This window comes from Xenopus tropicalis, chromosome 5 (genome assembly GCF_000004195.4).
Source record: "Xenopus tropicalis strain Nigerian chromosome 5, UCB_Xtro_10.0, whole genome shotgun sequence".
Classification (NCBI taxonomy): Eukaryota; Metazoa; Chordata; class Amphibia; order Anura; family Pipidae; genus Xenopus; species Xenopus tropicalis.
Window position 1 is genome coordinate 152,873,161 of NC_030681.2, and position 15,821 is coordinate 152,888,981.

The 15,821-nt window shown below is 46.3% G+C and overlaps 1 protein-coding gene across 10 annotated transcripts in view; it reads left to right on the forward strand.

Annotated features, from left to right (window-relative positions):
* Positions 1 to 15,821, forward strand: part of ncoa1 (nuclear receptor coactivator 1) — a 237,102-nt gene that overhangs the window by 186,169 nt on the left and 35,112 nt on the right. For all 10 annotated transcript variants that reach the window (NM_001112912.1, XM_031901466.1, XM_031901465.1 and 7 more), the window contains 5 exon segments: positions 394 to 573; positions 2,065 to 2,160; positions 5,850 to 5,990; positions 7,128 to 7,275; positions 9,133 to 10,474. In NM_001112912.1, the coding sequence (NP_001106383.1) occupies positions 394 to 573; positions 2,065 to 2,160; positions 5,850 to 5,990; positions 7,128 to 7,275; positions 9,133 to 10,474 (1,907 nt within the window).

Genomic DNA, 15,821 nt, shown 5'->3' on the forward strand with positions numbered 1-15,821 from the left:
CTATGGGAGATGGGCTTTCCGTAATTTGGAGCTTTACGGATAAGGGATCCCATACCTGTACTAGAAATATGTTAATATTATTATTATTGTTAGGGATGCACCAAACCCACTATTTTAGGGTCCGGCTGAACCCCAAATCCTTTGTGAATTTTTGGCCAACTACTTTTACGTTTTTTTGGCAAAAAGTTACCGTGATATTAAGGTTCCGGATTTGGTTCAGCCACAGGCATGGATTTGGCCGAATCCCAAACCAGATGCTGGATTCAGTGCTAATTGTTACTAAGCCAGATAGCGCTTTCATGCTCCCAAAAAGGTGGAAAGTGGAACAGTAAATGATTAAATGATTTAAAAGTAATTCGGTTACAGCCACAATTTCTGTTTCTTATCCGGCAGTGAATGGGGTTCCCTGGTCCCAAGAGGCCAGCCGAAGGAACAGCCACACGTTGAACTGCAGGATGCTGATTCGGCCTCCGGATGACGCCGGGGTGGAGAACCAAGAAGCCCGGCAACGGTACGAAGTGATGCAGTGCTTTACTGTTTCCCAACCCAAATCCTTCAAAGAAGAAGGAGAAGGTGAGTTACACATGGGGGTGTTTCCAGGGCCGCCATCAGGGGGGCACAGTGGGGACCCGGGCGTTTTTAGCTTTAAACGGGGCCCGGCCGTGCTAGAGTTTTCTTAGCTCAGGCCCCCTTTAATCAAGTCCGGGCCCTGCTTCCTCGGGCTCCGGCGGAGTCCTCCGCTGTGTGCCGCCGCTCCCCGCTACTTCTGCGCTTTGTGCGCTTTGTGACGTCAGTACACACGGGGCGCAACCTTATAAAAGCGTAGAAGTAGTGGAGAGCGGCGGCACACAGCGGAGGACTCCGCCGGAGCCACAGGAGGCAGCGGGGGGGAGGGAAGGTGGAAACTGGAAGATGCTTGGGGGCCCTGGGGGAAGCTGGAGGATGTTTTGGGGGGGCTCTGGGGGAAGCTGGAGGATGCTTGGGGGGGGGGGCCCTGGTGGAAGCTGGAGGATGCTTGGGAGTGGGGCAGGAGGATGCTTGAGGGGGGCCTGGGGGAAGCTGGAGGATGCTGGGGGGGAGCCGAAGGATGCTTGGGGGGGCCCTGGAGGAAGCAGCAGGAGGATGCTTGGGGGGCCTGGGGGGAGCCGGAGGATGCTTGGGGGGCCTGGGAGGAAGCAGGAGGATGCTTGGGTGGCCTGGGAAGAAACAGGAGGATGCTGGGGGGAGCCGAAGGATGCAGAAGGAAGCAGCGGGGAGCAGGCCATAGTGTGAGTAATTTGGGGGAGGACCACCAATGTTTTAGGGGGCCCTGGGCTGGCTAGCAATGATTTAGGGGGGTACCTGCCCTGGTACCAATGCAAAACGTAACCCCTGGCTACCAAAGTTTAAGGGGGCCCTGGCTACCAATGTCTGTATGTCCTTTGTATTGATGGGAGGGGTCTCTGGGGGAGGGGCCATTGGGGGTGTGGGAGGAGGGGGGCCCAGAAAACATTGTTGTGAGTACCAATGCAAAACGTAACCCCTGGCCACCAATGTTTTAGGGGGGCCCTGGCTACCAAAGTTTTAGGGGGCCCTGGCTACCAATGTCTGTATGTCCTTTGTATTGATGGGAGGGGTCACTGGGGGAGGGGCCATTGGGGGCGTGGGAGGAGGGGGGCCAAGAAAACATTGTTGTGAGGGGCCCAGTGATTTCTGATGGCGGCCCTGGGTGTTTCCCTTGGGGTCTGGGCAGCTGCCTTTGGGGCAAAGCTACTAACTTGTTACTCCAGGGCGGAACTCCTTTCCTTTCAAAACAAACCAGGCTTCCATGTTATTGCATAAGAAATACCAAAGTCTGCAGATGAGAACGCCACGAAGGATTCATTAGAAGAAAGTCGCCATTACCTGCTTGTTCTATAATTATATCCTAAGCACAATAATCACCTTGTGGCTCATAGCGCTGCTGCTGCCGTCGCCAGTAAATGTTTCGCTGGGAGACGGTCTCATTCCGACAGTCTCATTCCGAAGCGGTAGGAATAGTTCCCTTCTTTCATGGTTAACCCTTGCCGTTCTCTATCCCCACAGATTTCCAGTCCTGTTTGATCTGCATTGCGCGGAGATTACCTCGACCGGCACCCATCACCTCTTTAGAATCGTTCATCACCAAGCAGGATGCTACAGGTAAGGGGGCACCATGGGCATTAGGGTGGCTGGATTATAGGCATTGGGCCGTATTATTATCCTTAATTTATATAGCAACAATATATTTGGTTGTGCCTTCCAGAGATTATACATCATTCACATCAGCACTTGCCCCAGTAAGCTTACAGTCTAATTCCCATCAGTCCCTGCCCCAGTGAGCTTACAATCTAAGGTCCCTATCACATTCCCATCAGTCCCTGCCCCAGTGAGCTTACAATCTAAGGTCCCTATCACATTCCCATCAGTCCCTGCCCCAGTGAGCTTACAATCTAAGGTCCCTATCACATTCCCATCAGTCCCTGCCCCAGTGAGCTTACAATCTAAGGTCCCTATCACATTCCCATCAGTCCCTGCCCCAGTGAGCTTACAATCTAAGGTCCCTATCACATTCCCATCAGCCCCTGCCCCAGTGAGCTTACAATCTAAGGTCCCTATCCAATTCCCATCAGCCCCTGCCCCAGTGAGCTTACAATCTAAGGTCCCTATCACATTCCCATCAGTCCCTGCCCCAGTGGAGCTTACAATCTAAGGTCCCTATCACATTCCCATCAGTCCCTGCCCCAGTGAGCTTACAATCTAAGGTCCCTGTCACATTCCCATCAGTCCCTGCCCCAGTGAGCTTACAATCTAAGGTCCCTATCACATTCCCATCAGTCCCTGCCCCAGTGGAGTTTACAATCTAAGGTCCCTATCACATTCCCATCAGTCCCTGCCCCAGTGAGCTTACAATCTAAGGTCCCTATCACATTCCCATCAGTCCCTGCCCCAGTGAGCTTACAATCTAAGGTCCCTATCACATTCCCATCAGTCCCTGCCCCAGTGGAGTTTACAATCTAAGGTCCCTATCACATTCCCATCAGTCCCTGCCCCAGTGAGCTTACAATCTAAGGTCCCTATCACATTCCCATCAGTCCCTGCCCCAGTGGAGCTTACAATCTAAGGTCCCTATCACATTCCCATCAGTCCCTGCCCCAGTGAGCTTACAATCTAAGGTCCCTATCACATTCCCATCAGTCCCTGCCCCAGTGAGCTTACAATCTAAGGTCCCTATCACATTCCCATCAGTCCCTGCCCCAGTGAGCTTACAATCTAAGGTCCCTATCACATTCCCATCAGTCCCTGCCCCAGTGAGCTTACAATCTAAGGTCCCTATCACATTCCCATCAGTCCCTGCCCCAGTGAGCTTACAATCTAAGGTCCCTATCACATTCCCATCAGTCCCTGCCCCAGTGAGCTTACAATCTAAGGTCCCTATCACATTCCCATCAGTCCCTGCCCCAGTGAGCTTACAATCTAAGGTCCCTATCACATTCCCATCAGTCCCTGCCCCAGTGAGCTTACAATCTAAGGTCCCTATCCCATTCCCATCAGTCCCTGCCCCAGTGAGCTTACAATCTAAGGTCCCTATCACATTCCCATCAGTCCCTGCCCCAGTGAGCTTACAATCTAAGGTCCCTATCACATTCCCATCAGTCCCTGCCCCAGTGGATCTAAGGTCCCTATCACATTCCCATCAGCCCCTGCCCCAGTGGATCTAAGGTCCCTATCACAAGCACTAGAGGCAATTATATCAGGACCTATTTACCCCGCCTGTGTGTTTCTGAGGTGTGGGAACAAGTCTTTGTTCCCCTCAGAAACTAATTCAAGCTTTATTTTTAAAATGAATGAGTTCCCCCCAGTTGTTATTTTTACCCACTCTTCAATTGCCATTCTTTTCCTCTTACCTCAGGGGGATGAGTAACCGATTGGGCCCTTTTTTCTTGTTGGGAATTAATCCAAACTCTTAGTAACATTTTTGGCAACATCCCTTTGTGGCCAAAATCTACTTTTACTTTGCTTCCTAATTAAATGTAGACATAAGCTTCACAAACTGGTCTGAACGGAACGACCGAGTGTGGGAAAGAGATGGGGTACATGGCCTTCCCATAGGGTTCAGCTATTTTTAAACAGGCATTCAGGTATTGATGGGAACCCAGACAATCACTTTGTACTATTAAAAGTGACCATAGTTGACCACTCTGGCCATGGGTAACTGAGTACCTCTAACAGAGGATCAATGTCTGTATAGTGCTTACCCCTTATCCATCATTGCTGCCAATGGGGAGATGTTCTATCATTTGCTATACACTAATTTGCCTTTATTTATATTGTGCCAACATATTCTGCAGTGCACTACAGAGATTAGGCATCATTCCCATCAGTCCCTGCCCCAGTGAGCTTACAATCTAAGGTCCCTATCCCATTCCCATCAGTCCCTGCCCCAGTGAGCTTACAATCTAAGGTCCCTATCACATTCCCATCAGTCCCTGCTCCAGTGAGCTTACAATCTAAGGCCCCTATCACATTCCCATCAGCCCCTGCCCCAGTGAGCTTACAATCTAAGGTCCCTATCCCATTCCCATCAGCCCCTGCCCCAGTGAGCTTACAATCTAAGGTCCCTATCCCATTCCCATCAGCCCCTGCTCCAGTGAGCTTACAATCTAAGGCCCCTATCACATTCCCATCAGCCCCTGCCCCAGTGAGCTTACAATCTAAGGTCCCTATCCCATTCCCATCAGCCCCTGCCCCAGTGAGCTTACAATCTAAGGTCCCTATCACATTCCCATCAGTCCCTGCCCCAGTGAGCTTACAATCTAAGGTCCCTATCCCATTCCCATCAGTCCCTGCCCCAGTGAGCTTACAATCTAAGGTCCCTATCACATTCCCATCAGTCCCTGCCCCAGTGAGCTTACAATCTAAGGTCCCTATCCCATTCCCATCAGTCCCTGCCCCAGTGAGCTTACAATCTAAGGTCCCTATCCCATTCCCATCAGTCCCTGCCCCAGTGAGCTTACAATCTAAGGTCCCTATCGCATTCCCATCAGCCCCTGCCCCAGTGGAGCTTACAATCTAAGGTCCCTATCCCATTCCCATCAGTCCCTGCCCCAGTGGAGCTTACAATCTAAGGTCCCTATCGCATTCCCATCAGCCCCTGCCCCAGTGGAGCTTACAATCTAAGGTCCCTATCCCATTCCCATCAGTCCCTGCCCCAGTGGAGCTTACAATCTAAGGTCCCTATCCCATTCCCATCAGTCCCTGCCCCAGTGAGCTTACAATCTAAGGTCCCTATCACATTCCCATCAGTCCCTGCCCCAGTGGAGCTTACAATCTAAGGCCCCTATCACATTCCCATCAGTCCCTGCCCCAGTGAGCTTACAATCTAAGGTTAATGTGCAGGTTGCCCCCCCCACCCCCAAAAGGGGGGAAATGTTAAATTACAAGCCTGCAGTTCTTAGAGAGAAGTATTATTTACCTGCATTAATAATTTTCGATTTATTTTATTGCAGTCCAGCATTTGTCAATCTACGAGAGGCAGTTAAGCAGGATAGCTATGCAAACACTGATAGGAGCTGGCAAATTGGTTTCTCCATGTATTTTCCTTGGCTGGCTGACAGTAAATGTTAGAGGTTGTGTAAACACTTGATTGGAGAACGTGCCACCATCCACAGCCCAATGAAAACAAATCACTTTACTCCCAGAGAGGCCAAATCAGTCAAGTTCTCACTCCCAGCCGTGATTACCTTCAAATAAAGGAGGCCGATTTGTCATGTGTCCAAGATGCAACTTTTTCATTTTTATCAATTCGAGATGTTGGTTTTTACTGATTTTTTTAATTATTTTACTTTCAGGAAAAATCATCTCCATTGACACCAGTTCCCTGCGAGCCTCGGGCAGCCTGGGCTGGGAAGATCTGGTGCGGAAGTGTATCTATGCCTTCTTTCAGGCACAGGGCACAGAACCGTCGTATGCCAAGCAGCTATTCCAGGAAGGTGAGGCCATGTTGGCTCCAATTGGTCTAATACAAGAGACTTGTCTCCATACAGAAGGCAATTATTCACCCTGTACAAAAGCATTCTTAGCGCAAACAATACAGCCTGGAATAAAAAGCCTTGGGTATCCAATAGGAGCAACATTATATTGCCCAATAATGGCTGCCAGAAGAAGTAAAGCTGTTTCTATAGTTCCATGCTGCAGAGGGAAAATACATTTATTTATATATTTAGTCCAAAAAAGGCTGAGCAGCTGTGATGGAAAAATGTATATAGGGTATTGCTTAGGGAATTCTTGACTCTTAAAATGTTTGGATTAATGGTTCTCCATAAACCAGTAGATATTGGAACAGTTATAAACAACGATGACACTGGCATTTAAACTTGAGATAATGGTATGGCCCACTTTCTCTCCTTTCCTTGTTCTTAGTAACATAGTAAGTTAGGTTGAAAAAAGACGTATGTCCATCACGTTCAACCATAATGCCTATATATAACCTTCCTAACTGCCAGTTGGCCCAGAGGAAGGCAAAAACCCCATCTGAAGCCTCTCTAATTTGCCGCAGAGGGGAAAAAATTCCTTCCTGATTCCAAGATGGCAATCCGACCAGTCCCTGGGGCAACTTGTACTAAGAGCTATCTCCCATAACCCTATATTCCCTCAGTTGCTAAGAATCCATCCAACCCCTCCTTGTATCCCACAACTTCACAGCTCTCACAGTAACAAACCCTTTCTGAATATTTATACGGAACCTCCCTTCTTCTAAACGGAGTGGGTGCCCTCGTGTCCGTTGGAAGGACCTACTGGTAAATAAAACATTAGAAAGGTTATTATATGATCCCTTTATATATTTATACATAGTTATCATGTCCCCCCTTAAGCGCCTCTTCTCCAGTGTAAACAGACCCAACTGGGCCAGCCTTTCTTCATAACTTTTGAGCACTGGAGACCAAAACTGAACAGGATATTCTAGATGGGGCCTTACCAGCGCTCTGTAAAGGAGAAGAATAACCCCCTCCTCCCGTGAATCTATACCCTGTTTAATACAGCTCAAAACCTTATAGAATAGAGATTTGATCATGTATTTCACCCCCCCCCCCCCCATACTTTAATTCTTGTATTGGTTTTCCCACCAGTGATGACACGAGGAACAGCCTGCAGTCCATCGTACAAATTCACGCTGAGTGACGGGACGGAGCTCAGTGCTCACACCAAGTGCAAACTGTGCTATCCGCAGAGCCCCGACGTGCAGCCCTACATAATGGGAATCCATATCATTGAAAGGTGATCTTCCCTGTAATAGGAAGCAGCTCTTCCTCCCCTCTCGTTTTTCTGGGCTAGGAGCCAGGCCGGGGTTTGGGTGGGAACAGAACGATAGCCTGTAAAGCCATAAATTACGTGTCCGGAGATGTCTAAAGAGCCATTTGCTGAAACCCCATCATCCATACTCAAAGTGCTTTGTTCCTTATGTTCTCTGGGGCCTTCAAAGTTCCATTTTATCTTACGGCCTATCGATCATTAATAGGTTTTGCTTCGATCGAGTCTGTACTCAGACCACTGTCTTTTATTTAATGCGTCCCAGAGACTTAATATTAGGGCGTGGCATAGGCAATGGGCAGGCAAACTAATTGGACCAAGAAGGCCATGGGAAACAAATCTGCAACTTATTTAAATGCCTTCCAGTGGAGCATGTTCAAGCAGAGAGAGAGCTTGTTCCCACATTGTTTGCTTGCCTTTTAATTATTTGCTTAAAGCGCCCAGGCCTGTTTTGACCCTCGGATTTTTATATTCAGCAAAGCCCCTCTATATATGCCAGGCATTTTCAGACGCCTAGTCTGGGAATCTTAGGCCTTAACATTTCTGTCTCATGTTTCCTGGTGTCAATATGAGAGAAAGAATATGTTTTCTTCCTCTGAAAACTCTTTCTTCCATGCAGTTGCTTATAGGATTTTTAATGAAGGTTGGAGTTAAGGGTTTTTTTTCTTAAGGTGGCCATACACAGGCCGATTGTAGCTGCCGATATAGGTCCCCATACAATGGCAGATCCACTCGCTTGGCAATGTTGCCAGCGAGCGGATCTTCTCCCGATATCCCCACCTAGGGGTGGGCAATATCGGGAGAATCCAGGGCCAAACGATCGAATTATAACGACGGGTATAGCAATAGTCGGTCCGGGGACTGCATCAACGAGCCGATGCGGTCCCCGATCCGACTAGATTTTTTAACCTGCCCGATAGATATCCTGCCAATTTCAGGCCAGATATCGGTAGGGCAGACCCGTCCGTACTGCCCATACACGGGCCAATTAGCTGCCAAATCGGTCTAAGGGACTGATATTGGCAGCTAGAATCGGCCCGTGTATGGGGACCTTTAGACCGATTCGGCAGTTTATTGGCCCGTGTAGGGGCAGCAAGGACGGAAATGCCTGACCGAAATCTTGCCCCAGATTCGTTTGGCCCCAGAGCCTAAATTTGCCTGATATCGGGAGAAGATCCGCTCACTTGGAGACCTCGCCAGGCGAGCAGATCTTTACATGTATGGGCACCTTTAGACATGACGTTCTAAGTGTAATGAGTTTTAGGGATAATTTAGGTGAGAATCTTATCTCAGGCAGCACTTTACCTTTACCACGGATATCAAAAAGAGGGCCTTGGTAATATAAGGATCCCCTTACCCTCTCCAATAACAGAAGAGGTAAAAATGGGGGAGTTGAGGGTGCTGGATTAGTTTTGCCACCTCTAGTGGTCGAAGGGCCAGGAGAGTCCCCTGCTCTAGGGCACTGCTACTAAAAAGCTTCATCATTTTATATATTAGATTTTCTATAGCAGTGGTTCTCAACGGGACCCCTCTAGGGGTCGCCTAAGACCATCGGAAAACACATATTTCCGATGATCTTAGGAATCATTTTATGGTTGGGGGTCACCACAACATGAGGAACTGTATTAAAGGGTCGCGGAATTAGGAAGGTTGAGAAGCACTGCTCTATAGCAAAGGAAACTTGTTAAGTGTGAAACAAGAGTATGTGTTTTTACATCAAACAAAAGGCAATACAATTGTTTATAATCTAAATTGGTGCAGCTTAATACTATATTTTGTACTTCCTAAATGGATGGTTAGAATTTATTCTGTTTTTCCCCCCAGGGATCAAAGCTCTCTTTGTACTCAAGAAAACACTAACTCAGGAATGTCACTACCCCGCCTCAGCCCTTCGGTTAACCTCACCATCACCCCAACTCAAGGGATGCCCTTTTCTTCAACAACCTCCCCGTCCAGTGGTGGCATGCTCAGCTCCGGGATAAACCAGCACCAAGTCGCCGGCCTTCATAACAGCAACAGCTCCAACACCAGCCAAGCGAACTTTGGGTGTTCTCCTGGAAGTCAGATTGGAACCAATGTTGCCTTAAGCCTGGGGCAGGCTGGGCCCCAAAACAGTAACAATCTCAACCTCAACAATTCCCCCATGAGTAGCCCTGGAATAAGCCCCCCACAGTTCATGTCTCCAAGGCCACGGGCTAGCCCAGGACTGGTTTCCCGGTCTCGGGCATCAGGTAATCCCTTTTCTCCCCCCATGCCTGCCATGCACTCCCCAGTAGGTATTTCAAACAGCATCTGCAACAACAATAACAACAGGCCTTTTTCAAATGTCCCCTTGAATTCCATGCCTGTGGTAAATGACCCCAACACCCCTTTAGGATTTTCTACTCCCTCCCCCGGCATGACAAACAATGTATCCACCACCAACAATGGCAGGCTCTTTTCCAATACCCCAATGAACACTGTTCAGGGGATTAATGAAGGACCCAACCCAACTGTTGGATATTCCACTACATCCCCTGTCCTGCGTCAGTTGAACTCACAGAACTCCCCGGGGCGTCTCAATATGCAGCCCATCAAAATGGAGCCGAAGGACAACAGTGGCAATAGTGACAGGACTGTTGAGGGGGAGACTAAACCCTCTTTGGCCACCTCGAGTAACAAACTTGTACAGCTGTTAGCAACAACAGCAGAGCAGCAGTTGCGAGATGTGGACACTAATTGCCGAGACCCTCTAACTTGCCATGTTGTCACTAACACAAGCTGTGGAAGTTCCTCGAGTGGAACATGTCCTTCATCTCATAGCTCTTTGACAGAACGTCACAAGATATTGCATCGGCTTCTTCAGGAAGGGAGCCCTTCAGACATTAGTAGCTTATCAATAGATCATGAAAAGAAAAACACTGGCTCCGCCAACAACCAAACTCCAGGAGGTCCGCCAGAGGTCAAAATGGAGTCCGAGAGCGACAAAAAAAAGGACTCCAAAGATCACCAGCTCTTGCGCTACCTGTTGGACAAGGATGAGAAGGAGGTGAAGTCGTCCTCTGCTCTGACTCTGGAAGATGTAAAAGTAAAAGTGGAAAAGGAACAGGTTGATCAGTGCAGCTCCACTCCTACCACATTGATCAAAGCTGGTCAAGAGGATATTAAATTAGAGACCCAAAACCAGGTTAGTCTACTGCTAGAAAATGTTCACTAGAAACTGGTGCTTTCCAATGCATTTCTCAAACTGGTATTTGTGATTATTGAATATGGCTAAGTGTTGGCCAGATTGTATGCAGCGGATCAAACGGCAATGTATAATTGTGCTGGTAGCTTGTGTGGCAAGATGAGCGTACTTGTGGTAACAAATGTATAGTAGCGGTGGGCAGACATTTGTACTAAGTGGTCTTCTTTTGGTGAAACCAAATCAGATGTATCTTCAGCCCCTCTTACAGGAGAAGGCAAGGCTAGTAAAGAGTTAATCTCAAGCTGCAGGCATACCTTCATTTCTCTCAATAGTGCCCTTAAGTCTCCCCATTTTTCTCCCGTTCAAATGATCAGAAGCCTCATAGGAAAAAAAAAAGCTGAGCTGTTTAAAGAAAGTTCCCATAATGCCTTGCTCCTGCACTAACACCAAGACCGGTGTACATGCCCAGTAAGACTATGAGGAAGCTTCCTGCTGATTGGCTCAGATCCACATTCCTAAGGGGGGGAGGGAGTTCTTAGCATTCTTGAGGAAGGGGGGAACAGGAGAGAGGAGAGAGCTGCGTGTCTCTGGTAGAGGAAAACAAACAGACAAGAAATCCTGTATCTTTTGATAGAGGACTGTGAGTGCTTATGGCTGTATTTACATAAAGCTTACTTAGTTTTTACCTTTCCTTCTCCTTTAAAATACGTGGGACATTGTTCCTAGCTGGTTAAACCTGTGCCAGTTGCCAGTGAATTTAGTGGCTCGTCACTGGGCATACAGGGCTTTGTCCCTAAAAGTGTGCATTTGTTGTGCCGGTCCCACCTACTTCCAAGCTGGCCACATACAGAGGAAAAGAGCAGTTACAATGTGATCTTCCTTAACCCAACGTATGGTGAATTATTCATTATTCCGTGCTTAACCGGTATTTACCTGAGTTCATTTTGATAGTCGACGAAATTTCGTTTTCGGAAAAACTCAACTTGACACCAGACCGTTTCCCCTGGGTTTTCCGTTAGCAGCAATGTTTGTAGTATCCACTCGGAGAGGAAGAAGTGATCCAGGACTTGGCAATGGTTCCAGCTTTGTGGGCTCAGAAAAGGAAGGAGTTGGGGAGCGGGTGTGGGAATACATGAGCTTTCATCATAGGGATACGAAGGGGAAGTAAACAGCTGACTCGGAGAGCTAGATCTCTGCACTGATTTGTCAAATGGGAGCAGCTAATTGGCTCTTTCCTTTCATTAAGCTGGCTGTTACGGGCACAGATTTGGTAGGTCCGTTTCCATCGTACCTCTGGCCTGCCTGTGCATGTATGTCAGATTGGGGACAGTATTGACTTCTTCTTCCTGGAGTTCTAATTATTTGGCCTGAATTAAATAAACAATAGAAAGTGTCCAGTTATGGCCAGTCACCGTCTGTCAGACTGCAAACTGATCAGTCAGATACAGTGGCCACTGTACCTTTAGAGTGCACTCTTTGGTGGGGGAGTCTGTGCCCAGCAGGTATATGGTTAATTAGCATGGTATATAGTGTTCTTATTGCCCAACATGTATATTATTTCATTATTGCCCAGCAGGTACAGTATATGGTTTAATTAGTATGGTATATAGTGTTCTTATTGCCCAGCAGGTATATTATTTCATTATTGCCCAGCAGGTATATTATTTCATTATTGCCCAGCAGGTATATTATTTCATTATTGCCCAGCAGGTATATTATTTCTTTATTGCCCAGCAGGTATATGGTTTAATAGGCATGGTATATAGTGTTCTTATTGCCCAGTACGTATATTATTTCATTATTGCCCAGCGGGTATATGGTTTAATTAGCATGGTATATAGTGTTCTTATTGCCCAGCAGGTATATGGTTTAATTAGCATGGTATATAGTGTTCTTATTGCCCAGCAGGTATATGGTTTAATTAGCATGGTATATAGTGTTCTTATTGCCCAGCAGGTATATTATTTCATTATTGCCCAGCAGGTATATTATTTCATTATTGCCCAGCAGGTATATTATTTCATTATTGCCCAGCAGGTATATTATTTCTTTATTGCCCAGCAGGTATATGGTTTAATAGGCATGGTATATAGTGTTCTTATTGCCCAGTACGTATATTATTTCATTATTGGCCAGCAGGTATATGGTTTAATTAGCATGGTATATAGTGTTCTTATTGCCCAGCAGGTATATGGTTTAATTAGCATGGTATATAGTGTTCTTATTGCCCAGCAGGTATATGGTTTAATTAGCATGGTATATAGTGTTCTTTTTGCCCAGCAGGTATATGGTTTAATTAGTATGGTATATAGTGTTCTTATTGCCCAGCAGGTATATTATTTCATTATTGCCCAGCAGGTATATTATTTCATTATTGCCCAGCAGGTATATGGTTTAATTAGTATGGTATATAGTGTTCTTATTGCCCAGCAGGTATATTATTTCATTATTGCCCAGCAGGTATATTATTTCATTATTGCCCAGCAGGTATATTATTTCATTATTGCCCAGCAGGTATATGGTTTAATTAGTATGGTATATAGTGTTCTTATTGCCCAGCAGGTATATTATTTCATTATTGCCCAGCAGGTATATTATTTCATTATTGCCCAGCAGGTATATTATTTCATTATTGCCCAGCAGGTATATTATTTCTTTATTGCCCAGCAGGTATATGGTTTAATAGGCATGGTATATAGTGTTCTTATTGCCCAGTACGTATATTATTTCATTATTGCCCAGCAGGTATATGGTTTAATTATCATGGTATATAGTGTTCTTATTGCCCAGCAGGTATATGGTTTAATTAGCATGGTATATAGTGTTCTTATTGCCCAGCAGGTATATGGTTAATTAGCATGGTATATAGTGTTCTTATTGCCCAGCAGGTATATGGTTAATTAGCATGGTATATAGTGTTCTTATTGCCCAGCAGGTATATGGTTTAATTAGCATGGTATATAGTGTTCTTATTGCCCAGCAGGTATATGGTTTAATTAGCATGGTATATAGTGTTCTTATTGCCCAGCAGGTATATGGTTTTTATTATTGCCCAGCAGGTATTTGGTTTCATTATTGCCCAGTGGGTAAGTTTTCTGTGCTCTGTTCCTTTATATCTGAGTCTCCCAGCCAGCTGCAATAGGGTTGAACTATACTGCACTCCCAGAGCTGGAAATGGGATCCTCTGTAACACAGTCAGTGTGTGATCATTGCTCTCTGGGCCTGGAGATTTATTCAGCTGCCTAAAGGCCATTAAACAGATGAGCAATTACTGTAGCAATAGCAAAGTAACGCAATCCATTATATATATATATATTTATATATATGAGCTGCCAATCTTGCCATACTGCAGAAATCTCACAATAGGAACCGCATTGTATATTTTTTCCTTGTTTTAGGACAGGCAATCCAGATTGCTTGTCTCTGGACTACAACTGTCAGTGTTCTTCTGAGGATTCTGGGAGGTACAGTTCATTCACACTGCAAGCAAGGTCTTTAGGCTGTTTTCACCTTCAGTATTTTCTCTCATAGATAAATCAAGCCCGTGTCTAGAGGAAATATACAGTATATAGCAGGCTGCAGGGTCGGACTGGGCCGCCGGGACACTGGGAAAAATCCCGGTGGGCCCCAGCGGCCCAGAACCGACCCTTGCCAGGATTTGGTTCAGCCAGAGGCATGAATTTGGCGAATCCTGCTGAAAAAGGCTAAATCTTGGCTGAAACCAAGAACCAAATTCTGGATTCGGTGCACCCCTAGTATATAGAAATATTAAGGTTGCCATGCACGGGCAGATTTCAACTATTGATTTGGGTCCTTTGGACCGATTGGGCAGCTTATCACCCCTGAGGGGCCTACCCGACCAATATCTGGCTTAAAATTGACCTTGATTGTGCAGACGTTATTTTCAATCAGATCAGGGACCACTCGGCACGTTTATTCTATCCGACAGCCCTCAAAAGCTAGATAGTACACTAAGAAAGCATTTATCGACGTTCAGATTTTCATGATTTTATAGTTTTTTTAAACCACAACTAAACTTACTTCCTCGAGTGTCAGTCATTTATCTAAAGATTCAAACTACAAAAGTGGGAACAAAAAGATGCGTAAAAAATGCAAAACCCACAACTTTTCTGTATCAAGAAAATCCGAAAACTTCTAAAACCACGAAGCAAAGAAAGATCTTCCAGTTGTCAAAAGCACATCTGCCGTTGACTTCTATATGATTTTCATAGGTTTTAGATGGAGTATTTTGGTTTTACGGGTTTGTCATGGTTTTGTTGCATAATAAATAGTGTTGTTTTGCCCACCCAGGGTGGGGGATATCGGGCTTATTGATCTAATTAAAATGGCGAGTATATGGGCCGTCAGACTGCATCAACTAGCCGATGTGGTTCCCTTTCTGACAAGATCAAGATCTGCCCAATTTTAGACCAGATATCGGTCAGGTCGGCCCTTCAGGAGTGCCCATACATGGGTAGATAAGCTGCCGAATTGGCCCAAAGGACCCAAATCCACAGCTGAAATCTGCCTGTGCCTTTAGACACATACCTCTGCTGCCTTCTCTTCAAGCTAATGTTGCACCAAACTGTTTCATCACTGGCACTAGTGATTTACCAAAGTGGAAGGGTGGGAAGAGAGGAGGATAAAGGGCATAGGTAGGGGATTGGGGGGTTGTGCAGGAGTCCAGCAATGACTATTATTAACTGCCACAAAGTTCATCTCGACTCCCAGCAATCTTAGGGTAAAGGTCCCCATACACAGGCCGATTCTAGCTGCCGATATGGGTCCCTTAGACCAGGGGTCCCCAACCACCGGGCCGGGGACCAGTGCCAGGCCGTGGGCTGTGCTGAACTGGGCCACCTCTGGTCCTAAATACCTGATATCTCAATTCTCCAATGTTTTACACAGCCATGAAAACAGCTATGTGAAGCCCAGGAAGCTTTCTACTGATTGCGACAAGGGCCAAAGTACTTAAAGTTCCATACTAAAGGTCAGAGGATGTCAACCCTTAGGTGGGAGTAAGAAAAGCAAGGGTGCTGGGTGCATCTAGTTGCAGGGAAACAAGCTCAGGTCCCCCACTGAGTTTGCATTATGATGAGCTGTATTATATTTAATAATAATAATAATAATAATAAAATAAAGTGCAATAATAATTACATTTACATCATATATGTAATAATTCAATTATATACTATGCATTGGCTGTGCCAACCCCCCCAACTACAATCCCGGTCCTTGGAAAAATTGCCTTGCTTGAAACTGGTCTCGGGTGCAAAAAAAGTTGGGGACCACTGCCTTAGACCAATTCGGCAGCTAATCGGCCCGTGTATGGGCACTACCGACAGGC